The sequence below is a fragment of the Chiloscyllium plagiosum genome, unplaced genomic scaffold, assembly GCF_037043375.1.
Source record: "Chiloscyllium plagiosum isolate Xiang-an unplaced genomic scaffold, Cpla_swu_hap1 HiC_scaffold_10, whole genome shotgun sequence".
NCBI lineage: Eukaryota > Metazoa > Chordata > Chondrichthyes > Orectolobiformes > Hemiscylliidae > Chiloscyllium > Chiloscyllium plagiosum.
The window spans coordinates 89,121,014-89,148,831 of NW_028270148.1; the positions used below are offsets into that span (position 1 = coordinate 89,121,014).

The window sequence follows — 27,818 nt, forward strand, 5'->3', positions numbered from 1 at the left end:
CCGCCACTGGCAACTAACCCATGACCTTCTGACCTCTGAACTCTTCACCCAATGATGACCTGACCATGCCTGCCTGCTGATCAATTTACTGGTGATCGCCTTTGCTTGTCTGTCTTCAGTGCAGCGAGCTGAGGCACTGTCTGTTCGTCTTACTGCCTAATAATGAAAACAAACAAAAAACAAAACACACAAACAAAATTATCCAACCTCTCAGATTTTATGGTTGGGTGAATCATGAGGTCCTAAAACTGCACTGAATAGTACTAAAGCAATAAAGTTCAATTCACCCCCTCAGAACCGTTCATCAGTGATCATCATTGAGTGACTCTCCCTAATGAACGGTAAGAAGTCTTCACCTAGGAGATAGGAGATGGATGTGTATGAATAGCTATTAACAAAAGCAGTGACTGTGGGAGTTTGAAGAATTTTTTTTCTCATGGTGAAGTCACAGGTTCCCTGAATGTATTTTGTTGTGATGATACATCATGCATGAACCTTTGGTCACTGATGTCATTGGTGAAGGGTTTTTGAATGAAATTCAATGTTCAAAATACGGCCAATTTATTTTTGTTTTGTAAGTCCATTTGTGCTCCTCAAGAGCACAGATGCCAACTCAAAGTTTTTCATGACTTCAACCTGCCAGTTCAGAATTTTCCGAAATGAATGCTTCTGCTGTTGAGACGACCATTGAGAAAACAGTGATGGGTAAAGACAACTGAATTAGAAGTAATGAGTAATAAGATTGAAGAGTATCCATCAGATGTTAAGATTCTTTTGGTAACAAGGTCCATGCATTGTGTGTCATGATCCTGGGCAAATTGTTGAATCCTATTTTTCTTCCTTGTGTAGAAATGTTTTCTCAAGGATGTAAAGCCATGCTTGCCTATTTACTATATACATGTAATTAAATTGTAGATAAGCATAATGCATTGAACAGACCACAAAAAGAATAGTAGATACTTTTACTATTACAAGGGTGCTGGTAAGAAGAAATATATTTTTGACAGTAGTTTTTTATACTTTCAAGTATTAAACAGAATCTGAACAAAGAAACACTTTATTTCATTAAAATATTTCCTAGTAGTTGTGAATGAAGCAAAACAGGAGACCAAAACAGCCTCTTTGTTTTTTCTTTATTTTTTCATTTTTTGTTACATTGTAAAGATTGGAAAATGTTTAAAGAGAGAAGTGCCTTATTTTATTCATAGTCATTTTGTCTAGTATCTCAGAAATTAATCACCATGCTGAATGCAAGGTCTCAAATGCATGCAAACTTAGCTGCCCAGTTCCTACATGAAAGGATCCACAAGTGAATAAAAATGAGCTAGCAGTTGTTGCTTGATTAATGTCACGTCACTGAACCCATGGCTTTCTATGACTATAGCTGTGACATCGATTTGTACAGTCTCCTGGTTTTATAGTGAATTGTTTAAAGCTATCGTTCCCTGTGGGTTTTCACGTCTTAAAGAGCCAGTTTATCTTTTGTTGTTAATCGTAGGATGACGTAAGAATGAAAGAAACTGAAAGATAAACAGAAAAATCTATTTGGAGCATTCACTTGTACCTCAATCTGAATATAAAATTTGATGCTCATGAACAGCTTCCAAACTTTTGTTGTCTTCACTGTGTAATTAATTGCCCTTGAAACGTCTGAGCATGTTATGTTGAAAGATATCCCAGGCAGACCAGTGTAGGAGAAAGGTTTCCTGTTGGTAATGTCAGAGAGCTTACATGATCAAAAATGGCCAAATTTTCTAACTGACAGAAGCTTATTTTGATTATGTTTAGCCAGTAAAGAATATCAAACATGTCCTTTTCTTGAATTTACAGCAAGGAGGCCATCAGCAAGGTTCTCAGAATGAGCAAATCATTGATATTCTCTTAAGTGGAACTGAATTTCAGTTATGGGAATTTTGAGATTTCTAAAACATCAACTTCAGATGCGTTGGTAGTAGAATTTTACAGCCGGTTCCTTTAGCCGTGTTCTCCCTGCTGTCATGTGGATTGTCTGCTCAGCAGAGATTTGTAAGGTGGCTGAGGGTGAGCATAGATTTACTTTGTAACATGACTGTCTTTCCACTGACATAGGTTCTAGTTAATTCAACTGCTGCCTTCATACTGATTGACCTCAGGAAAGAGGTAAGATGATAAGGCAGGAGAATCAGTTCGAATGGATAGTTGTAGCCAGAATTGAAGTTCAGTCATTTCCAGATATCTTTCTTAATATGGTTTTTTTGGACTGGAACTCAATAATTTCAATTTTTTTATGCATTTACCATTTTTTGCATCATTAGAAATTATAAGTTCTTAGGTAATTATTTGCAGCACCTTGATCATTTTAAAAGAAAACTTTTTAAAGACTCCACCGTGAAACCTGCAATACTGATGACTGTTACAACTTGATTCACATGTCATATACAAATGACCAGAAACAATATTGCTTAAGTATGTAATGTCCTAATGTGGTTCTCAGTTAGCTTTGATGTACCCTTCAGTATTTAAGTAACCTTTTTGAACTCGAAAAGATGCAAGTAGTATGACAATTTATTCTTAACTAAATCTGCTCAGTTTTCAATTGGTGATGAAAAGGGGTATGCATCTTTTCTTGTGACCTTCCAGCTCACTATATATCAAACTGGCCATTTCTCTATCATTTGTAAGCAGAGGACTTGTACACTACAATTTATGTTGAATGATTGAACTGATGGCTCATTCATATCCACTTAGGGATCCTTTTTAATAAACACTCCTGCCTTTGGCAAGGCAGAGACTAGGAAGGGTTGCTATAAAACACTTGCATGGTAAATTCACCCAAAATCTGTCATTTGATAGGGGAAGAAAATGATTTACTATGCAACAAGTGTGAAACTACTGATGCCCATCCAGCCAGCTTTAAACATTGTACCACCATCTTTGTCTTCCTGATTGTTGACACTCAGCGGATGGTTCCTTGATTCTTTGATCATACACATTTTTTATCAAGTGGCATTTTTGACATTTCAGTTTGAACAAAATTTGTGACGCTCAAACGATAGCCATGATAGTGACTACAGAATGTGGGCAATTCAAAATAAAAGCAGTTTTACTTTTGATTTTGTAACAGTTATTTGTCATTGGACTTTTGGGAAAGAAAGGTTGGATATTAAAAATGTGACACGTCTTTAAAAATGTTTCATTGCTAACATTATGATTCCTGACCAAATGTGACAACTTTTTAGAAATTGTGTATGCCCTTAACCTCAATATTACTATTGTTTGAGTGTCTTAGATATTCAAAGGTAGTTTAAAAAAAAACTTTGTACTGTACATTTTCCTGGCAGTATTATGTATTTCTATGGAGTGATTAAATGGGAGTGTCACTAGTAGTTATGTAGTTGACAGGATGAGTCAACTATTTGCAAAGCAAGAGGTAGATCCATGTTGTCTGTACCATAACCAATTTATTGCCTAAAAACATGTAAGATAATGTATTTACAGCCATTGTTACAAGTTTATAATGTATTTTTCTATAATCTTGTTTTTGTATGTTATATATAACATTCAAGAAATTTTCCTGATAAATTACAAAAATATAGAATATCCAACATTTTGATAACCGATCTATACCAACCCTTTTGCAGTTAGTACTGACTGTGATCTTTCTTTTGCTTTCTGTTAGCAACTTGATGACTTAAATAGACAAGTTGGTTTTCTGCTTTTTTTAAATGTGCTTAATTTTATTTAATTGTTTCTTTGCTGTTTCTATTAACCCTTGCATTATTTTAATAAATGTTATATAAAACTTCTAACACTGGACTGTCTGTTTTAACCATTTTGCCACATTTTCTAGAATAAGCATTAAGATTAATGTATGTTGCACGGTTTGTCAGACTAACCTGAGGAAAGTGACCAAATATAACCACTTTAATCCCAGTATGTTGGTTGACAGTGCCTGTATATGAGTTAACAGTGCCAAACATTTTGGTTGATTGATCTTTTTACCTGTTAAGAAGGCTGCTGTTAGAAAGGAAACAAAAACGTAACACCTCTTTTCGAATTGTTGGAGTCTTAATAGCTTCCTTCCAGAAACAAGTTTTGCACTAATTTTGAAGTTGTCCATTCAGAGCACTGCACAGCAAAAATGAAAAGAAAATGCAGGCAATTATTTGTTTGTAGTAATAGTTGTCCAAATTCAAGTAAAACTAGTTTTGATTCATGTAGTTTTAAGAAGTACATATATGCGGAGCCAACTCTTCACCGGTCACATCTTGTCATCCAAGTAGTAAGTATTGGATCACCTCTGATAGTTAATATTATATTTTTAACATAATTTATTTGAAAAATAAAGCCTCTTTTCTCTCAGAATATCTTCTTTTATCAGTTTATTGTGAGATAGAATGTGGAGTTGGAATAGTCTGGTCACCCTGAATTCAGAGTTCCAAAAGTTGTTATTGCGTTACATACCACAAAGTCACAAAATAAAGAAACGTCTGTACAGTTATAGATAACAGTGGATATGTTGAAATGTGGTCAATCACTGGCAGTTGGTGTTACAGGTTATTATGCTATAACGTGAATTTCATTAACATGAATTTGCTGTAATGCAAATGACAAATTTGGGACACTTTCTAAAGCACAAACCTTTAAAGCTGTAACGCGATTACATCACCAACACCTAAAGTGCTGTTTCTAAAATGTGATTTTTCTATATTATGAGGTTGCACAAGAATGCAATCATCGTGTTATTGAAAAATGACCTGTACCTTTATTTCAAGCCTTTGTAAAATTGTAAGTATAAAACAGGCACAGACATTAATAACTGCTTTGCAGTAAATTGTTGCACAACTCAATAAGATTGATTTCTTTTACAGACTTTTCTCAAAACTACTTTTACATAGAAATATCATAATGAATTTATCACCTATTCTTTTGTACGTTTTGTCAAGCATTTGAATTTAACCACAAGCCTAGACAATCCCAAAGTACTTGGCATGCACACTCAAAGGGTTCATGTTATTAGCCTTCACAAGTGGATGTGATATGGATCAGAAGCATAATACAATGAATACCAGAAGGGTAAAATAGCAACAGAAAATACTAAATCTATACAGTAAGTCAGGCAGTATCTATGTAGACCCAAAACAGTTTCAAGTGAATGTTCTTTATTTGAACTGGGAATATTTTAACATATGACAGGTTTGAGCAAAAGGGTGGATATGCAAAGGACAAAATAAGGCCGATGATAGGATGATTGATTGAACAGTTAGTTTTACAAGACCAAAGGTAATAGTTGTAGGGCAAGAAAAGAGATGCTTAAGCAAAGATGAAAATCACGCAACACCAGGTTATAGTCCAACAGGTTTAATTGGAAGCACACTAGCTTTCGGAGCGTCGCTCCTTCATCAGGTGATGGACTATAAGTAGGATGTTAACCCACCAAACTTGTCCAAGAGTCTCCATGAATTAACACAGATCTCCTGACCGCTCCTGGAATAAGACAAAAGGAAAATCTTTAAAACAAAAGCTAAACAATTAAACAAAATGTGATTCTTTTTTGTTTCCTTTGAATATCTTTAAGTGTTAGTCATAAAAATAATGGTAATGTGTTGAGAAAACACTGGGTAAGATTGCTGGATATGAAGAATCCTCCAGGAATACTTACAATGAAAATTGTCAAGTTTAGTGATATCAAGTTAATCTCAACACATTAGAAATGCCAGTACTACACTTACAATTTCTCAGTAACATGGAGAATGATGCTAGTGTAGCTGTTGGACTATAACCTGGTGTTGTGTGATTTTTAACTTTGTACACCCCAGTCCAACACCGGCATCTCCAGATCTTAACCTGGTGTTGTGTGATTTTTAACTTTGTACACCCCAGTCCAACACCAGCATCTCCAGATCTTAAGCAAAGATGTGCCTAGAACAAATGTGTTGCATTCTAAAAGCAAAATAGGACAAAAATTGCAACAAAGAAAAGAAACAAATTTGAAATACTTTATAGTCTGAAGCCTTTGAATTCTATTGAGCCTAGAAGGTGTAAAGTGCCTAAAAAGAACTATAAGATGCCATTCCTCAAGCTATTGTTGAGTACAGCAAGCTAGGGATAGAGATGTCAGTGTGAGAGCAATGTGGAGAATTAAAACTATAGGCCATCATAAGGTCATGTTAACAAACTGATTAGAGGTGCTTTGCAAAATGGTCACCGAGGCTGCGTTTGGTCTCTGCCTATGTCTAGTAGATAACATTTTGAGCAAAGAATACAATATACTGAATTAAAAGAAGGATCTGTAAATTGCTGCTTTAATTGGGCAGTGAGTTTAGGGCTTGAGATGGTGAGAGATAAAAGGGATAGATTTTACAACTGCATTTTCATGGAGAAAATCTGTGGGAGGAAAGCAAGCAGATGGTTTGATTGAAGAGTGGGCCAGAGTATCATGGAGGAAGTAGTTTCTTTGAAATGTTGAAAGTGGAGGGCAAGGTGAGTTAGGTTATGATACTAGAGGTGATGGAAGTAGTGAAAAACAATCTGTTACAAGTTCAGATCAAAATGATTTTAAACTGCCTAAACAAACTTATCCAAATATTTCAGTGTTGACTACGTTGAGCTACACTAGCATCATTCTCCATGTTACTGAGAAATTGTAAGTGTAGCACTGGCATTTCTAATGTGTTGAGATTAACTTGATATCACTAAACTTGACAATTTTCATTGTAAGTATTCCTGAAGGATTCTTCATATCCAGCAATCTTACCCAGTGTTTTCTCAACACATTACCATTATTTTTATGACTAACAATTGAAGATATTCAAAGGAAACAAAAAAGAATCCCATTTTGTTTAATTGTTTAGCTTTTGTTTTAAAGATTTTCCTTTTGTCTTATTCCAGGAGTGGTCAGGAGATCTGTTAATTCATGGAGACTCTTGGACAAGTTTGGTGGGTTAACATCCTACTTATAATATGAAGTCAAACTGGCAGTGATGGTGTTCCTTATTATTATAAGGTATAACAAAGTACAGATGTTTTTAAAGTAAGAAGTAGTTTCATTGTTATGGGATTGTAATTGAAAAAAATTGAGATGATGTTCATTAATCTAACTGCGAACAATTACGTTGTTGCTGGGCACCAGCTGCTAGCTATGTTCCCGTCCTGACCACCCCAAAGAAAAGTTAAACTAATGAAAGTGTGGTGATTTGAAGAAAGGGCTTTCTACTTAAATGGTTTGGAATGCAGATCATATTCTAAATAAACCTGGATTGGCAAATTTTCATGTTTAAGCTATATGATGAAGTCCAGAGCTAACGTTCCAGGCCTGTTGTTGGACTTAGCCATCTTTAATCAGTTGAATATATTCACAGCTTAGTAATGAAGCACACAGAGCAGGTGTAACTGTTGTGCAGGCTGTTTATCTTGCGTAATAACATTATTTTTGGCATACTAATAGATTTGTTTGATCAAGTTAGGACCATAGGGTTTTAAATCCCATTCAAAAGTAGAAGCACCCTGTTTGCCAGCAGTGAAACCCATTATTAACTTTGTAATTTTGATCATAGTCACAGTGGAGCCTAAGATCTGATAACATTGTAACAGACAGATTGATTCAAATTGACTACCACTGGACAAATTGTAGGGCCTGTTTGAAAACATTTGGCACAATAATGCAAGAAGCTTAGCTATGAATCTGGTAGTTATTACTACCCAAGATCTATTTTGAGAATACTGGAACTAAACACTGAAAATAAACTAATTTCCCTATTCTACTTTTCAATTTTAATGCATAAGCATTGTCTTCTCTCCCTTTCCTTATTTTCTTTCCTCGAAGTCATTAGTATTTGACATCTGTGTGTGTTGATAGCTCTATGAGAATTCTTATTGTGTAGTGGTAGCATTCCTGCTTCTGGATCAGAAGTCCCACTTCAGGACTTGATGCACATGAGAAATGTATTTCTATCATGGCCAAACAAGTTGATTAACAGCCTGCACCTGATGGTAGGCAGTAAGAGTGAGGTAATTCTCTCATTAGTTGTACTATGGAAGGCAATAACAAACCACTGCAGTACTTTGCCAAGAACAATTATGGACCTATCCAATGGAAGTCATGATTGTCAATGCTCTCTTAAGGTATGGTACCTGAAGAGGTTGAGTAAATTTCCATCATTTCATTGAAGTGGTCGTTGGATGCCCACTAGATACCAAACAAAGGACCCTCATGCCAAACTCTGATTTTACTCCCTTCTTCGCACTTGTGCATTTTCTTCAGATATGGATCATGCCCAGGACTCTGACTTGAATTCCTCCCATCCTTACTTCTTCCTCCTATCTTAAACCATAATCACTAAGGATATGTATGCCTCAGAATACTAATAGTAATCTAACTGATACTCTTTTTTTTTAAACAGTACTTGCCAAAGTAAACAGCTTTGTATTTTCCCTTGATGTTATCATTTTCTGACGTAGATACCTTTGAAAACTCATCTGATATATTTTTTTACGTTGCTAGCTAGCTTCCTTTTGTGCTCTAATTTATTTGCCCTGATTAACCTATTTGTCATTCTCTGCTATTCTATATAGTTTGACAAGTCATCTGACCTGCCACTGATCTTTGTTTAATTATATGCTTTCTTTGTTATGTTTAATATTTTATTTAAGTTTTTTTACAAATGGTAGTTCATCCCACTGGAATGTTTCTTCATGTAGAGCTGTACTTATTTTGAATATACTGAAATATCCCTCTGCCTCTGGTTCTCTACAGATCTGTTGGCTTAATATCCCAGTTTACTTTAGTTCCTCTTTCATAGCCACAGAATTGCCCTAATTAATGTTTAGAATATTGGTCTTAGACCCACTCTTCTCCCTTTCAAACCGGTTGTAAAATTCAAGCATATTATGATTGTTGCGACCAAGAGGTGCCTTTACTCTGAGGTTGTTAATTGAGCCTGTCACATGTAATATCAAGTCTAGTATATCATGCTCTCTGGTCAGTCCCAGAAAGTTTCTTATGTTCAAAAGCATTCTATCAATTCCTGGTAAATACCACTATTGACAATATTTATTTTTCATGTATATTTGTAGATAGACATCACTCATAATTATTGCTATTACATTATTACAAGCACCTAACATTCCTCCTTGTACACTTCTGACATTGCTGTTGCTGTTTAGAGGTCTGTAGATCACTCCCACTTGAGTTTTCTTTCCTATTCTGTTCCATGTTCTACTCAAACTGATTCTGCATCCCGATGTTCTGAGCCAAGTCGTCTCTAAGTATTGGATCAATGCCAATTTTGATTTGGAGTGCTACCTCTCTGGATTTATCTCACTTCCTATTCCTCTTGAATATCCTATAACCCTTATCATTCAGACCCCAATCCTTGTCATCTTGCAGTCACATCTCTGTAATGGTAATCAAATTATATTTTTTCACTTCGATATGTGGAATCAGTTCATTTACATTGTTATGGATGTTTCACATTCAGATGCTGAGCCTTTAGCTTTGTGCTTTTTTCAATCTTCCCTGTCCTGCCATTCTCTGATTCTCATTTTCCACATTTGTATTTTGGTTTTAGATTTAGATTAGATTAGATTCCCTACAGTGTGGAAACAGGCCCTTCAGCCCAACAAATCCACACCGACCCTCTGAAGAGTAACCCACCCAGACCCATTTCCCTCTGACTAATGCACCAAATGCTATGGGCAATTTAGTATGGCCAATTCACCTGATCTGCACATCTTTGCACTGTGGGAGGAAACCGGAGTACCCGGAGGAAACCCATGCAGACACTGGGAGAATGTGCAAACTCCACACAGACGGTTGCCTGAGGCTGGAATTGAAACGTGGGACCCTGGTGCTGTGAGGCAGCAGTGCTAACCACTGAGCCACCATGCCAGAGTGTTCTATGTCAACACTGTCCCTTGACTTGTAACATTTATATTATCTTGATCTGACTGTCCCTTATCCAACATAATTCAGGTTAGACCATCTCAATTGTACAGATCCCACCTTCCTTGGTATTGGTGCCAATAGTCCACGAGCAGGAAACCACTTCTCCTACACAATTCTTTCAGCCGCGCATTCACTTCTCTAATTCACTTTAATCCACTTTGCGAATGGCTCAGATAGTAATCAGAGATTATTACCTTTTGAGATTTGCTTTTAATTTAGCATCTATTTTCTCACATTTCCTTCACAGTGCCTCTTTCCTAATATCAATGTGGACTACAACCAATGGGTCCTCCTCTTCCCACTGCAAGTTTTTCTCCAGCCCAAAACAAAGATCCCCCGGCACCTGGCTCCCCAAAGAATTGAAAATTCAGCCCTATGTCATGTTTATTACAATTTTTAGCAAAACTGAAAAATAAGCTTTAGCTGTTAATGAATGCTGTATGAGCTAAAGTTTGATTGCAACACATTAAATAACATGACAGTGAACTGTTTACAATAATCTCAATGCCATTTTACCGTTAATACTTTGAATTCTTCAGTCACATTCTCATTCACTGTTTGGAATTAGGACAATAGCACAGGTTTTCCACAATGCTTTCAATTTAATGAAACATCCCAAAGCACTTCACATGAGTGGCATAACATTTTACACCAAGCCACATCAAGTGATATTAAGACAGATGACTAAAATCTTGATTTGTTAAATTGTTTTTAATGTTTTCTTAAGTAAGGAATGGGGTCCAAGCTGCTAAGAGGAGAATTCTAGAGCTTGGGGCCGAAGAAACTAAAAGCTGCTAATACTGTTAGAACGATTAACCTTGCAGAATAGCATGGCTGGGGCAGAATAAAGAAAAAAGGAGAGAGCATTGAAAGTTGGCATGAACATTTTAACAGTTAATCTTGTTTGATTGAGAGCCAAAATTGGTCAGTGAGGGGTAGAATAAAGTGTGAATAAAAATTGGTGAAGATCAAGGTACAGACTCGATTTCAGATGAACTCAGTTTCTGGAAGTTGGAAGGTCAGCTGGGGTGTGTTGGCATCGATATCATTTGAAGTTCGATATAAGCTGGGTCATGTAACATAAACCACAATGAGTTAGGTTCATGTGATACCAATATTTTGAAATGTATTTATAATAATAGCTATTTAAAAGGTGATGATAGCACAGACTTGTGCACATAGTCTGTGTTCTGTGCTTACTGATATTACTGTACATTTCATATAACTGACTGCACCAGTTCTATTACACAGAGTGGCAGAAGGTGAGGCGGTTACTTTTATACCTGTAAAGTCCTATGTTGTGATGTCATATAATGGTCTTAAAGATACAGGTGGTATGGACCAGACCAAACTTCCCTCAAAATATATTAAAAAGGTAGCCGAGACCCTAATGTTTCCTTATTTTAAAGGCAAGTGCCAGGCATTTCATTCCTGATGGAATTCAGCTGGTCAGACTATCAATGTTGAAACAAAAAAACACTTTATTCACACACTATAGTTAAAATATAACAAAAGAAAGAAGAAATTGGAATGACTTCGCTCTATTTGAAAATTTCACAGAATAATAGATTACTGAACAGTAACTGTTCTAATAGAGTAACATCCCATAAACACATCCTTGACAAAAAGTAAATTTAGTAAAACAGTTTGTTTCACATGCAATTCTCGCAACAGTAGGAAAAACATAAAGAGAAAACTCTGCATGAGACAGAGTGAGTAGCATGGAGAGATGTACTGCAGCTTCCACCCAGCTTCAAGACCCAGCACCATTGACTAAAAACTAAAACTAAAAGTCCTGGTTCTTGGGAGCTTGACCCCAACCATTCAGACTGCCTTTATTGTTCCAACTTTGTTCCCAAGGCCTCCCAATCTGTTAGTTTATTGGATCTAAAATAGATAGCTTGTCACCTGTGTCTTAAAACCTCTTTTCAAAACAAAAAAGACAAAATATACCTCTTAAAGTCATAGTATTGTCACATAGGCTTGTCTCATTGTAATATACTTTCTCTTCACTTTCTCTTTAAGAACCTTTTATCTAATAAATGTGTAAAGTAACGCACGTAGCTCGTTTCTATATATTTAGGTATCACCTTGGTAGATGTACAAGATGATCAAATCTGGTTTTTAATGCAGTAATCACGACTTGGTGTTGCAGCTTCATTCTGCATTGTACTATTAGTCAACGCAGATGGATATATATCATTTGTTGCAGACATGTGGTAATTCTTTGTCGTGATCTCTTCAGAAACTGAGTTGTCATGCTGTGTGACAGGAGGTTAATGATGAGCTGTTCAGATAAGTTGAAACAAATAAGAATGCAAGAGAAACTCAGCAGGCTGAGTAGCATCTGTGGAAATAGAAGCAGAATTAACAGTTAGGTATCCTTCTTCAGACCTGAAAGGAGCTCAAAAATGGTGGCTGTTATGCTGTTGACAAAATGAGAAAGAGGGTTGAGATGAACAAATGGTGGGCTGTCCACAGCAAAAGACAAAGGGAGTTCTAATGGTGGTAACTAAGAGATTTTGTAAATGATAGGTGTGGAAAGGGGAAAAATGGGTCCGCAAAGCCAACAAGACACAAATAGGACACCAAATAAGCAGGGGTGAAGAAGGGTAGGAGAAAGTGAGGACTGCAGATGCTGGAGACCAGAGTTGAAAAGTGTGGTGCTGGAAAAGTGCAGCAGGTCAGTCAGCATCCGAGGAGCAGGAAAATCGACGTTTCGGGCATAAGCCTTTCTTCAGGAAGGGTAGTTTGTCATCCCAGTGGAGGACAGAGGTCAGGCTCTGCTTTAGCTGAACTAAATGTTGAGTCCCGAAGGCTATAAAATGCCTAAGAGAAGATGAGGTGGTGTTTCCCCAGCTTCCACTGAGCTTTGCTGAAACACAGCTATAGGCCCAGGATGAAAATGTTAACATGAAAACAAAATGGTTCATTGAAATGACAAGAAACTGGAAGGTTACGGTCATTCTTACAGACAAGTGGCGGTATTCCACAATCATCTGGTCTGCATTTGGAGAAAAACTACTAAAACATGCAACACAAAGGGACTTGGCGGTACTTGTGCACAAAACGTAAAAAGCTAGCACACAGATGCAGCAGGTAATCAAGAAGGCTAATGGAATGCTGGCCCTTATTTCAAGGGGGCTAGAATATAGAAGTAGGGAAGTCTTACTGAAACAGTACAAGGTGCTGGTGAGACCATATCTGAAATAATGAGAGTGTTTTGGTACTCTTCCTTAAGGAAAGATATTTCATCGGAGGCAGTTCAGAAAAGGTTCATTAGGATGATCCCCGGTATGGAGGGCTTGTTTTATAAGCAAAGACTAAACAGGTTGGGATGGTACTCATTGGAGTTTAGAAGAATGAGAAGTGATCTTATTGGGATGGTTAGGATTCTTAAGGGCTTGACATGGTAAATGCGGAGAGGATGTTTCCCTTTATGCATCGTCACGGGGAGTTTTGGAGGCACAGTCTTTATATGTATTTAAAGCTGAGATAGATTCTTGGCCAGTAGGGGAATCGAAGATTATCAGGTATCAGATCCACCATGATCCTATTGAATAGTGTAGCAAGCGTGAGGAATGATGTAAATTACTCCTGTTCATATTTCTTATTATATAATCTTATTATGATTTCGCCAGCATAAAGGAAACCACATTGAGTGGCAAATGCAATCGACTGAATTGTAAGAAGTACAAGTAAGCCACTGCTTCACTTGGTATTTGCAATTTTGGGCCTTGGATAAGGAGAAGGTGAAGGTACATGTTACACCTACTGTGATTAAATGGAAAGGTGCCATAGGGATGGAGGGTCAGGAAGTGTAAAGAGTGATGGAGGAATAGACCAGTCCCTCCACAATGTTAACAGTGGAAGGAAGGCAAAGATATGTTTGGTGGTAGTACCCTGCTGGATCTTCTGTCACCTGCAGCAATTGTATATGAAAAATGTGTCTAATCCAAATGGGGATCTATGCAAAATCTAGTCGGGGGAATTTGTAATTCAGAATAAAGAAATGGAAGAAAGCTAAACAATCACGTTGTGTCTGTTTCACTGAGGAACACACCAGAAATCTCCCAGATCCAAGTGATTCAGTATGTGGATGTTCTTACGAGAGAGCAAAACTTGACCTACTCTTGGGGAATGAGGCAGGGCAGGTGACTGAAGTGTCAGTGAGAGAGCACTTTGGGGCCAGTGACCATAATTCCATTAGTTTTAAAATATTGATGGAAAAGGATAGAAAGGATCTAAAAGTTAAGGAAATTGGAGAAAGGCCAATTTTGACAGTATTAGGCAAGAACTTTCAAAAGTTGATTGGAGGCAGATGTTCGCAGGTAAAAGGACGGCTGGAAAATGGGAAGCCTTCAGAAATGAGATAAATGAGAGTCCAGAGACAGTATATTCCTGTTAAGGTGAAGGGCAAGGCTGGTAGGTGTAGGGAATGCTGGATGACTAAAGAAATTGAGGGTTTGGTCAAGAAAAAGGAGGAAGCATATATCAGGAATGGACAGCAGGGATTGAGTGAATCCTTCGAAGAGTATACTTAAGAGGGAAGTCGGGGGGCAAAAAGGGGACATGAGATAGCTTTGGCAAATTGGGTTAAGGAGAATCCAAAGGGATTCTACAAATACATTAAGAACAAAAGAGGAACAAGGGAGGGAGTAAGGACCCTTAAAGATCAGCAAGGCTGCCTATGTGCGGAACCGCAGGATTTGAGAGAGATACTAAATGAGTATTTTCAATTAGTGTTTACTGTGGAGAAGGATATGGAAGATAGAGAACTTGGGGGAAATAAACAGTGACATTTTGAAAAATGTCCATATTACAGAGGAGGAGCTGTTGCATGTTTTAAAATGCATAAAGGTGGATAAATCCCCAGGACCTGATCAGGTATACCCTAGAAATCTGTGGAAAGCTCGGAATGTGATTTCTGGGCCCCTTGCTGAGATGTTTGTATCATCGGTATTCAGAGGTGAGGTGCCAGAAGCCTGGAGGTTGGCTAACATGTCATTATTCAAGAAAGGTGGTAAGGAAGAGCCAGTGAACTATAGACCCTGACATCGGTGGTGAGCAGGTTGTTGGAGGAGATCCTGAGGAACTAGGTTTACATATATTTGGAAAGGCAAGGAGTGATTAGCAATGATAAACATGGCTTTGTGTATGGGAAATCATGTCTCACTAACTTCATTGAGATTTTAGAAGATGTAATGAAGAGGATTGATTAGGGCAGAATAGTGGTCATGATCTACATGGATTTCAATAAGGCATTTGACAAGATTCTGCATTAAAAGTTGGTTAGCAAGGTTACAAAGAATACAGGGAGAACTAGCCATTTGGATAAAGAACTGGCTCGAAGGTAGTGGTGATGGAGGGTTGCTTTTCAGATGGGAAGCCTGTGACCAGTGGTGTGTCACATGGATCAGTGCTGGGTCCACTGCTTTTTGTTATTTGTATAAATGATTTGGATGTGAACATAAAAGAAAGTTACCTCGGAGGACATCGTGACTTTGATCAGATTGGCCAATGAGCTGAGAAGTGGCAGATGGAGTTTGATTTTGATAAATGTGAGTTGCTGCATTCTGGAAAGGCAAATCAGAGCAGGACTTATCCATTTAATGGTAAGATTCTGGGAAGTGTTGCTGAACAAAGTGACCTTGGAGTGTAGATCCTTGAAAGTGGAGTGTCCTGTAGATAGTATAGTGAAGAAGACATTTGGTATGCTTGCCTTTATTGATCAGTGCTTTGAATATAGGAGTTGGGAGGTCATGTTGTGGCCTTACAGGACATTGGTTAGACCACTTTTAGAATAGTGTGTGCAATTCTGTTCTCCCTGCAATAGGAAGGGTTCAGAAAAGATTTACAAGGATGTTGCCAGGGCTGGAGGATCTGAGCTATAGAGAGAGGCCTGAATAGACTGGGGCCATTTTTCCTGGCGTGTCAGAGGCTGAGGAGTGACTTTATAGAGATTTGTAAACTCACGAGGGGCATGGATAGGGTAAATAATCAAGGTCTTTCCCCCAAGGTAGGGGTGTCCAAAACTAAAGGGTATGGTTTAAGATGAGAGGGGAAAAATTTGAAAGGCACCTAAGGGGCAACTATTTCACACAAAGAGTGGTGCGTATATGGAATGGGCTGCCAGAGGAAGTGGTAGAGGCTGGTACAATTATAACATTTAAAAGGCATCTGGATGGGTACATGAATAGGAAATGTTTGGAGGTATATGGACCAAATTCTGGCGAATGGAACTAAATTAATTTAAGATATTTGGTTTGCAAGGATATATTGGACCGAAGGGTCTGTTTCCATGCTGTACAGCACTATGACTCCAAGTGGTGAGATTGAGGAGTTGAAAGAAATTAGCATTGGTAAGAAGGTTGTTCTGGAGAAATTAATGGGGCTAAAAGTTGGTAAGTCCCCAAGACCTGATGGTGTCCATCCCAGATGTTGAAGCATGTAGCCGTGGAGACAGTAAATTATCTTCTCAATCTCTATAGATTCTGAAATGATTCCTGCAAATTGGAAGCTAGCAAATGTCAGCCCAGTATTTAAGACAGGAAGAAGGGAACTACAGACTTAATAGTAAGGACATTGCGAGATCTACAATAAAAGCCATGATGAATGTATATTTGGATAAAAATGATATGATTAGGCATAGTCAGCCTGGATTTGAAAATAGAAAATTGAATTTGATAAATTTGTTCGAGATTTTTGCTGATGTTATTAACAGTATTGATTAAGGGGATTTGATAGATGTAGTATATTTGGATTTTTCGAAGACTTGTAGTTAGGAAAAATTGAAGCACGTGGTAGAGGTGGTCATGTACTGGCCTGGATTACTGATTAGCTAACAGGCAGAAAAGAGAGAGTAGGATTAAATGGACCATGCTCTCAATAGACTGTGACTATTGACGTACTGCAAGAATGAGTACTTGGTTCCCAACTTTTCACAATAATTTGGGTGTGTGGACCAAATGTGAATGTTCATAATTTGCAGATGATGAAAAGCAAAGCAGAAATGTGTGTACTGTGGAAAATGTAACAAGTTTTCAGGAGGATTTGGATAGGCTTATTGATTGGACAAGGATATGTCAGATGGAATATCATGTGGACAAATGTGAAGTTATCTATTTAGGGAGGACTGTTTCTTAAATAATGAGGGGTTTCAAAGTGAAGAAATACAAAGGGTTTTGGGTGTCCTTGTCAATACTCTGAAAGCTTGATGCATCTGTGTGTTAGCAATTAGGAAGGCTAATGGAATGTTAGCCTTTATTTCAAGAGGACCTCAATCCAGGATTAGTGAAGACTTGCTTCAGTTTTATTGGAGCTTGGTTAGATTGCACCTGAAATACTGTGTGCAGTTTTTGTCTCTTTATCTCAGGAAAGATATTATTGCCACAGAAGACGGCAATGAATGTTCACCAGACTTGTTCCAAGATTATGGGTGCTATCCTCTGAAGAGAGGGTGGGCAAACTGAGCCTTTATTCTCTGGAATTTCAAAGAGTGAGAGATGATCTCGGAGCTTGGTTAGATTGCACCTGAAATACTGTGTGCAGTTTTTGTCTCTTTATCTCAGGAAAGATATTATTGCCACAGAAGACGGCAATGAATGTTCACCAGACTTGTTCCAAGATTATGGGTGCTATCCTCTGAAGAGAGGGTGGGCAAACTGAGCCTTTATTCTCTGGAATTTCAAAGAGTGAGAGATGATCTCATCAAAACCTATAAAATGCTTAAAGGGATAGTTAAACTTGATGCAGGTAAGATGTTTCCCCTCATTTAGAAGTCAAGAGCCATGGAACACTGTTTAAAATTAATAGGAATGTTACTTGCACCGAAGTGAGCATAATTGTTTTTACTCAGAGGGTAGCCCTCTGCCCTCTGGGAATTCAGTTTTTGAGTATATTTAGAGGTTGATAGTTTTCACACTGCTGGTGGCATAAAGTTTATGGGGATGGTGTCGGCGAAAAGTATTTAAGTGTTTAATCAGCTATGATTGTAATAAATGGTGGAGCAGACTTGATGGGCTGAGTGACCTACACTTCCATTTCTGCCACCTATTGTAAGTCTTTCACTCAAACTAACTTGTGAAATCATATCCTGTACCTTTGTATCAATATCTACCTATGAATTCGGTGATTGAATCGCCTGACATTTTTATATTTTCAAGCCAACTCAAAAAGTCCATATAAAAGCCATCCAATGGGATAGTGGCTACCCTGATCACATCATCTCTCACTGTATCTCCTGCAAACTGAGGAAATGGCCCTAAGGCTGTCACTTTGGTCCGAAAAAGTTCAGATTACTTTGAAAGGATTATTTTTTAAGTGCAAACAGTAGGCAAAGGTAGATACACAAATGACTAATGTAATTTTTGAGTTTAAATGCTGGTGGGTGCCAAGTATGTAGGCCGAACATCCCAAAGACTGGCTAAATGTTTCTAAGACTGAGGTGCATAGATTCTTGTTCAGTAAAGGAATCAAAGGATATCAGGAACAGCTGGGAATGTGGAATTTGAATCAGTTGTGATCTTATCGAATGGTGGAGGAGGTTTAGGGAGTCAAATGGTCTATTTCTGCTCCTGTTTCATATACGAGTAAGGATTGTATCAAACGGCATATCCCATCAGCTATTCGCAATAAAAATGGTACTAACCGTGTCAATCAGTCTGCACTTGCATTGCTCACAATACAGTGCCTGACATGAGATATGGTTCTGCAATTGGACAAATTTGCTGGATAATCGTGAGTATGCAACGAATCATGAGACAACTAATTTGAGAGTCAAGTCCTCAGTGTGGTGCTCTCGTACATACTGGAAGTTACATATTAATACACAGAGCCCTACTCTTTGCAAGTAGAAACCACATGTACAAAATGTACAACATGTACCTGTTTTAACCCAAGAAAATAGGTGACAGCAATTTTTGCTCTTAGGGTATTGCCTTTACCAAGTAGAAACAACTTGCCTCGTTTGAAGTTTAAGCAAAACTTGGCAGTTAATTATCAGTGATTATTAACTGGTGCATTCTCCATGACATCACCTCTACAAATCAAAGTCCACTTGTCAGCCAATCAGCATTCTTCTCAAACAGTTTGCGATACAATATGTTGATTTTTCCCTTTAAATGAGTGCTCTTTCAAATTATCCTGATGAGTGCAAGATGAGGAGGCATGGGATTCAGGGAAATTTGGCTGTCTGGATACAGAATTGACTGGTCTATAGAGGACAGAGGGTGGTAGTAGATGGAATGTATTCAGCCTGGAGTTTGGTGACCAGTGGTGTTCCGCAGGGATCTGTTCTGAGACATCTGCTTTTTGTGATTTTTATAAATGACTTGGATGAGGAAGTGAAAGGGTGGGTTAGTAAGTTTGCTGATGACACAGCTAGTGGAGTAGTGGACAGTGTGGAGGGCCGTTGTAGGTTGCAACGGGACATTGACAGGATGCAGAGCTAGGCTGGTAAGTGGCAGATGAAGTTCAACCTGGAAAAGTGTGAAGTGATCCATTTTGTAAAGTCGATTTTGAATGCAGAATACAAGGTTAACAGCAGGATTCTTGGCAGTGTGGAGGAACAGAGGGATCTTGGGGTCCATGTCCATAGATTCCTCAAAGTTGCCACCCAAGTTGATCTGGTCTGGATGGCATGTCTTTTGAAGAAAGGTTGAGGAAGCTAAGACTTTTTTCATTGGAACAAAGAAGGGTGAGAGATGACTTGATAAAGGCATAGATAGAGTGAATAGTCAGAGACTTTTTCCCAGGGCAAAGATGGCAATCACAAGAGGGTATAATTTTTTAGGTGATTTGTGGAAGGTTTAGGGGAGATATCAGAGGTCTGTTCTTTACACAGAGAGTAATTGGTGCATGGAATGCTCTGCCAGTGGTGGTGGTAGAGTCGTTTTACGTTAGGGACTTTTAAATGACTCTTGGATAAGCACGTGGATCATAGTAAGATGAAGGGTATGGGGGTTAGTTTGGTCTTCGAGTAGGATAAAAGGTCGGCACAATATCGAGGGCCGAAGGGTCCGTATTATGCCATACTGTTCAATGTTCTATGTAAAGCTTTGACAAAAATGTTTTTCAACTGTGCGCAAAAAAATAAATGGCAGGATCGACCAACATCTGGACTCAGGAATGCTCCTTTAAGAGAGAATTTATTTCAATATTTTACAGGAATGCTAATGTTGACTGTATTAGGCAAGAACTTTCAAAAGTTGATTGGTGCATATGTTTGCAGGTAAAGGGACGGCTGTTAAATGGGAAGCCTTCAGAAATGAGATAATGAGAGTTCAGAGACAGTATATTCCTGTTAGGGTAAAAGGAAAGGTTGGTAGGTATAGGGAATGCTGGATGACTAAAGAAATTGAGGGTTTGGTTATGAAATAGAAGGAAGCATATGTCAGGTATAGACAGGATAGATCGAGAAAATCTTTAAAAGAGTATAAAGGCAGTAGGAGTATACTTAAGAGGGAAATCAGGAGGGCAAAAAGGGGACATAAGATAGCATTGGCAAATAAGTTAAGGAGAATCCAAAGAGTTTTTACAAATACATTAAGGACAAAAAGGGTAATGAGGGAGCAAATACGACCCCTCAAAGATCAGCAAAGCAGCCTATGTGTGGAGCCACAGGAGATGGGGGAGATATGAAACAAGTATTTTGCATCGGTTTGTACTGTGAAGGAGGGCATGGAAGATATAGAATGTGGGGTAATAGATGGTGACACCTTGAAAAATGTCCATATTACAGGGAAGGAAGTGCTGGATGTCTTCAAATGCATAAAAGTGGATAAATCCCCTAGACCTGATCAGGTGTATCCTAGAACTCTGAGAGAAGCTTGGAAAGTCATTGCTGAGCCTCTTGCTGAGATATTTGATAGTCACAGGTGAGATGCCAAAACTGGAGGTTGGCAAACATGGTATCACTATTTAAGAAAGGCGGTAAGGACAAGGCAGGGAACTATAACCAGTGAGCCAGACGTCGGTGGTGGGCAAGTTGTTGGAGGGAATCCTGAGAGATGGGATTTACACATATTTGGAAAGGCAAGGACTGATTAGGAATAGTAAATATGGCTTTGTGTGCGGGAAAACATGTCTGTCAAACTTGATTTGAGTTTTTTGAAAAAGTGACAAAGAGGATTGATGAGGCAGAGTAGTGGACGTGATCTATATGGACTTCAATAAGGCATTCGACAAGGTTCCCCATGGGAGACTGGTTAGCAAAGTTAGATCTCATGGAAGACAGGGAGAACTAGCCATTTAGCTACAGAACTGGCTGAAAGGTAGAAGACGGAGGGTTGTTTTTTAGACTGGAGGCCTGTGACCAGTGGAGCGCCACAAGGATCGGTGCTGGGTCCACTACTTTTCTTCATTTATATAAATGATTTAGATATGAAGATAAGAGGTATAATTAGTAAGTGTGTAGATTACACCAAAATTGGAGGTGTAGTGGACAGAAAAGGTGACCTCAGATTACAACAGGATCTTTTGATCAGATGGGCCAATGGGCTGAGGAGTGGCAGATGGATTTTAATTTAGATAAATGCAAGGTGCTGCATTTTGGGAAAGCAAATCTTAGCAGGACCTATACACTCAATGGTAAGGTCCTAGGGAGTGCTGCTGAACAAAAACACCTTGGAGTGCAGGTTCATAGTTCCTTGAAAGTGGAGTCGCAGGTAGATAGGATAGTGAAGAAGGCGTTTTGCATGCTTTCCTTTATTGGTCAGAACATTGAATATAGTAGTTGGGAGGTCATGTTGTGGCTGTATAGGACATTGATTAGGCCACCTTTGGAATATTGCGTGCAATTCTGGTCTCCATTCTTTTGGAAGGATGTTGTGAAACTTAAAAGGGTTCAGAAAAGATTTACAAGCATGTTGCCAGGGTTGGAGGATTTGAGTTATTGGGAGAGGCTGAACAGGCTGAGGCTATTTTCCCTGTAGTGTCGGAGACTGAGGGGTCATCTTATAGAGGTTTACAAAATTATGAGGGGCAGGGATAGGGTAAATAGGCAAAGTCTTTTCCCTGGGGTCGGGGAGTCCAGAACTAGAGGGCATAGTTTAGGGTGAGAGAGGAAAGATATAAAAGAGACCTAAGGGGCAACTTTTTCGGGTACAGGTATGGAATGAGCTGCCAGAGGAAGTGGTAGAGGCTGGTATAATTGCAACATTTAAGAGGCATTTGGATGGGTATATGAATAGGAAGAGTTTGGAAGGATATGGGTCTGGTGCTGGCAGGTGGGACTAGATTGGGTTGGGATATCTGGTCGGCATGGACGGGTTGGACCGAAGGGTCTGTTTCCATGTTGTACATCTCTGTGGCTGTATGATGTTTTAAAGCTACATTTTCTTCCAAGATTGTTTTGTTCTGTCTTTTAGGATCATCTATATTTTTTTTTATTCTATAAATTTGATCAACAACCTCTCAAGTTTGCATTCCTTAAAGAGAGTGAGAGAGGTAGAGTCTTAACTGTCCATCACTGCAGGTTTAGCAGCCTTTAACCTTGTTTGTAGCTCTTTACTCTTGGTTGTAGTAACTTTAACTCTCAAATCAAACAGACTTATCGATGATTGTTTGGAAAAATAATTTTGACAGCTCTCCCACAGTGCTGTCACCTTTTTAGCTTTTAGCATCCACTTACTGTCACTATGAGCTTTTAGTTCCCACTTCAAAAGAGTCATGGGACGTGGTGAGTGCATGACCATCACGAAGGAGAAGCTGCTACAGAGGCTAAAATGTCTGAAAGTGGATAAACTACCCAGACTGGATAAACTACACCCCATGGTTCTGAAGGAGAGAGCCGAAGCAATTGTGGAGGCATTGGTGGTGATCTTTAAGAATAACTGGAGTCAGGGAGGGTCCCAAAAGAATAAAAATTGGCTGATGTTTGTGAAGGGAGGGAGGCAGAAGATTATAGGCTGGTTAGCCTAATCTTTGTTGGTAAGCATTTAGAGTCCATTATTAAGGATGACATTACAGAGTGCTTGGAATTGTATGGTAAAATGCAGCTGAGTCAGCATGGCTTCACTAAGGAGAGGTCCCGCCTGTTAAAATTCTTTGAGGAGGTAATGAGCAAGTTAGACAAAGGAGAGCCAGTAGACATGACCTATTTGAATTTCCAGAAGACCTTTGACAAGGTGCTGTACAGGTGACAGCTAAAATGAGATAAGAGCCCATGGTGTAAATGGCAAGGTATTGGCATGGATAGAGGATTAAGAGAAAGTGAGGACTGCAGATGCTGGAGATCAGAATTGAAAGTGTGGTGCTGGAAAAGCACAGCAGGTCAGACAGCATCTGAGGATCAGGAGAATCAATGTTTCAGGCATAAGCCCTTCATCATCAATCAGGGAGCCCATTCCTGATGAAGGGCTTATGCCTGAAATGTCGATTCTCCTGTTTCTTGGATGCTGCCTGACCTGCTGTGCTTTTCCAGCACCACACTGTGACTTGGCAGAAGACCAGAAAGTGGGGATAAAGGGGTCTTTTTCACAATGGCAGCTGGTGTCTAGTGCAATGCAGAGGTCCATAGTGGGACCACTACTGTTCACATTATATGTTAATGATGTAGGTAAAGAAACTGAGGGTATTAATCAATTTGCAGATGGTAGGTGGTGTGACAGATCGTGTTGTGCGAGCGGGTAAGCTGCAGAAGGACTTCCACAGGCTGGGAGAGTAAGCAAAGAAATGGCAGATGGAATGCAGTTTGGGAAGTTGAGGTTCTGCACATTTTTCGAAAGGTTGGAGGCATAGACTAGCTTCTAAATGGGGAAAGGCTTTGGAAATCTGAAGCACAAAGGGACTTAGGAATCCTAGTTCAGGGTTCTCATGAGGTTAACTTGAAGGTTCAGTTGGCAGTCAGGAAGGCAAATGCCATGTTGGCTTTAATTTCACAAGGGCTGGAATACAAAAGCAGGGATGTACTGATGACGCTGTTTCAGGCTCTGCACAGACCACATTTGGAATATTGTGAGCAGGGTTGGGCCCCATATCTCAGGACAATATGCTGGTTTTCGAGGGGATCAAGAGGATGTTTACAAGAATGATCCTAGGGATGAAGAGCTTGACATATGAGGAGTGGTTGAGGACTCTGGGTCGGTGGTCAATGGAGTTTAGAAGGGTGAGGGGGAATCTGATTGAAACTTACAGAATACTGAGAGGTCTGCATGGAGTGGATGTGGAGGAGATGTTTCCACTAGTCAAAGAGACAAGGACCCAAGGGCACAGCCTCAGAGTGAAGGGGTGACCCTTTAGAACTGAGATGAGGATTTTTTTCAGTCAGAGGATGGTGAATCTGTGGAGCTCATTGCTGCAGAGGGCTGTGGGTACTAAGTCATTGAGTGTCTTTAAGACTGAGATAGATAGGTCCTTGATTAGGAAGGTGATCCAGGAGAAGGCAGGAGAACAGGGTTGATAAACATATCAGCCATATTTGAATGGTAGAGCAGATTCAATGGGCCAAATGGCCTAATTCTGCTCCTCTATCTTTTAGTTTAATGGCCCACTTGTTGCCATTGTGATGCTGTTGTGGTTTACTGTATGTTAGCCCATGTAACATCGACCACATAGAATTGGCTTCTTATGACACGTCGAAATTGATTTACAACACGTAACTATTTACAAGGCAATGATATCATAGACTTAAATGCACAATCTGCATTGTGTGCCGACTGATTTTATTGTCTATCACTCAATTAGCTGACGGAGTGCACTGACTCCCTTATACAAAGGCAATAACAGAAGGAGAGGCAGATATCTTTATATTGCCATGATATCTAACTTCCAGGAAGGTACAGACCTGTCCTGTAATTTATGCTATAATATTACAGAAATACTCACCTTATCACAATTTAAATTCAAAATCCTTCTCTCAAACTGGCAGAATGATGTTCCTGATACATAGGAAGCACATGGCCTGTCCAGATGATGTTTAAATATAGCACCTGGACCTTTGACCACCACCCAAGAACAGTGGAGTCAGGGACATTCTTCTCATCTCGTCATACAATTGGCCATCACCCTCAACTGTACCTAGCTAACTGGCTGTTTTGTGATTTGTGAGTGTTCAGCTGCCCACCTCTGACCAAATGTCCCACTCGCTTCTGATCCTGCTCTTCAGCTGCACACTGCTGTCATGAGATTCTGTCCTATGTTTCAAGATCAGTGCAGCATCAAGTTTGTGAGCAGTCCAGTTCAGCTACAGATCGTGGTTAGGGAGAGGGCTGGTGCTGTCAGCAAGGTAACATAATTTATAATTAAATTAACAGCAATTCAGATTCAGACAATGTCTTCAGTCTTCCAAATGTTTAGGTGGGGATAATTGCTGCTCAAGAGCTGTATCTCAGACAAGCAAGACAACCTATCAGAAAGGGTCAAGAGACCTGATGATGTGGAATTGTGTGTCAGCAGCATAAGTTTGAAACTTGATTTGATTTTGGATGATGTCACTAAAGATCAGAATGTAAATGAGAAATAACAGCTGAAGGATGAATCCTTGGAATACTCGAAATGTGAAACATCATGATCAGGAAGGGAAGCTACAACTTTCATACCCAGCTCGACAATGGAGGGAAGGCAATGGATGAGAACTGTGCTGTCAACCAAATTGTCACTGTCAAATGGGATGCCAGTTATGAACATAAAAGACTGCAAGCTTCATATCAAATATTTAAATGCAACTTGCATTGATCTAACACCTTGAAGGTAAGGTTTCGCAAGGTGATTCACAGGAGCAACATGAACAAACTAGCAAATCTCACAAGATAATTTAGCAGATAATCAAAGATTATTAAAGGAGGAAAGAGTAGCAGAGAGTTTTAGGAAGGGAATTAAGGTTACTGAAATGGAGCAGGGTAAAATCAGAATGATTTGAGAACAAATTTGCATTAACAGGCCCCAGCCCTGGAGAAGGGTTACACCTGAAAAGTCGACTTTTGCGCCTCCTGATGCTGCCTGGTTCGCTGTGTTCTTCCAGCTTCTTGTCAATCTATCTCTTTTAAATAAGTCCTCTTATGGTTACAACCTTGGGAGAGACTGGTGACCAGTTTAGTTTTGCTATATTGATTAATTAGAATAGTTCTATTTGCATTAGTAAAATAATCTAAAATTGTTAAAAACATTTTTGTTTAAATTTTAGTGTTCTGTAATAAATCAGTAAAATATTTGCTACAGTTTTACACAGCATTCGCCATTGTATTTTATGCAGTTGATTAATCTTCTAGATTCACACGGCTCATGTCAGTTTCCTAGGCCCTGGTTGGATTGTTTTCTGCCATTTGGGATCTTGACCTTGAACTGACTTCAAATGCCAACATTGAATCCTCAGAGCAGCTGTTCCTGAACTAGAGCTGTAATCCACCATTTACAATATTAAAGAAGTCAGTCACTGCATGGAGAAATGTTTATTATCAGTTTCCATCAGATGCACAATTGCATGACTTGAAAGAGGAAAGATTTTTCAGTAATTGGACACTATGTGGTAATTTTGTAGTATGAAGGCACTCAGTTATATCTTGTTAAGACATTTTAATTTCTGAACTTTATCTTTAATTATTGGGCTGGATTTTCATTCTATGAGATGCTGAGTTCAGAATTGGGTGTGTAAGTACCTTGGCATCTTTCTGCTCGAGGCCTTTTTCACTGAGGGTGCCCTGGACGTGAAGGTAGCAGTATTAAGGCCAGTTGAGGTGATTTATCACCAGTCTCATGGAGTTTTCCAGATGGCAGTTGGATGGAGATGGTGACCTGCCATCAGGCTAGGAGCAAGCAGTGCCTCCTTTGGCTTCATCCCAGACCTGTAAGTGTACAGTAGCCACAGTGGTGGCTGCAGGCTAACCTGGCTCCAGCATGGGTGTGTATCAGGAAGCAATAGACACAGGTTATCTTGCCTCTACTGTGGGTAGATGTTGGGGAGCTGCAGGAAATTCTGATAGCTACACTGTATTTTAGAACCTTCTAAATTCTTCAGAATTCACCCTTACCTGAGGCAACCTCTTGCTTTTATACCCACATTAGTGAAACTGTCATGGTCTCCGATTGACCCTCCTTGCTGCAGAAACCACCGTAATTGGATGGAGATGCTGGAGTTGGCTGCATAATTGGTGATGTCCTGTCCTCCAGGGTCCTGTCCCAGCCACTTCCAGGTTCCAGAATCAGAAATTGAGTGCATGTTTACAAAAATAAAAATTCAGTCTCTCGAAAATTGGTCTTAGTCAACCTGTTGTAATCCTGACTCATACACATCATCAACATTTGATCTGCTATTTCAGAGGATGCACATACAGACAAAATTGTTACCGGGTGTATTAAAATAATTGAAAGGAAAGTGATGTGGAAAAGCTAAGTTCTAGGTTTTTGCAGTTATTGATCTATGTTCAAGTGACAGTGGATATATCTTTCCTTACTAGTCAAAATACCAATTACCATGGGACTATGGGGATTGTTCTTTTTAGAGCTACTTAAGTGATTCCTATTTGCTTCAGCAAGGCTCACTCAGAAGCTTTGGTCGTGGGTTTGAAATGCCATCTCACATAGATAATGGCTCCCATTACAAACTTAATGCTGAGACTGTCATTTCTAACATGACACTGATCCAACTTCCACATGATTTTTTGTGCTATATATTTTGTTATCAATAATGTGTCTGCATAAGCATCGTGACAAAATGTCCCATTGAGTGGAAGAGTCAAAGGACAGCATTACATTTGCATCTCCCACCTAAGCTCCAGTTATTTTTATCTTGAGAAAATTATACTCCCAACAGCTTGCATTGTTATAACATCTTCAGTATAGATTGGGAAAGGGGGAGGCGTAACAAGACCTGGGAGACCTTGTACACCAGTTGTTGAATGTAAGCATGCAGGTGTAGCAGGTGGTGAGGAAAGCAAATAGTATGTTAGCCTCTATA

The 27,818-nt window shown here is 39.1% G+C and overlaps 1 protein-coding gene and 1 long non-coding RNA gene across 8 annotated transcripts in view; one reads left to right on the forward strand and one right to left on the reverse strand.

Moving 5' to 3' along the window:
• The window catches only part of LOC122552980 (KH domain-containing RNA-binding protein QKI), a 562,983-nt gene that overhangs the window by 519,002 nt on the left and 16,163 nt on the right, over positions 1–27,818 (forward strand). Inside the window, exon 8 of one of the 7 annotated variants that reach the window (XM_043696326.2) lies at positions 1–1,257. The exons of the other annotated variants lie outside the window; for them this stretch is intronic. Within the exon in view, the coding sequence (XP_043552261.1) occupies positions 1–17 (17 nt within the window). The 3' untranslated portion in view covers positions 18–1,257. Of the gene's footprint in view, positions 1,258–27,818 lie in introns of those variants that run through there. 7 annotated transcript variants of the gene reach the window in all.
• LOC148148999 (uncharacterized) lies at positions 1,236–27,002 on the reverse strand. Its single transcript, XR_015758496.1, has 3 exons — positions 26,893–27,002; positions 3,982–4,107; positions 1,236–1,520 (listed from the first exon to the last, which is right to left on the reverse strand). It is a non-coding gene; the product is annotated as an uncharacterized LOC148148999 (long non-coding RNA).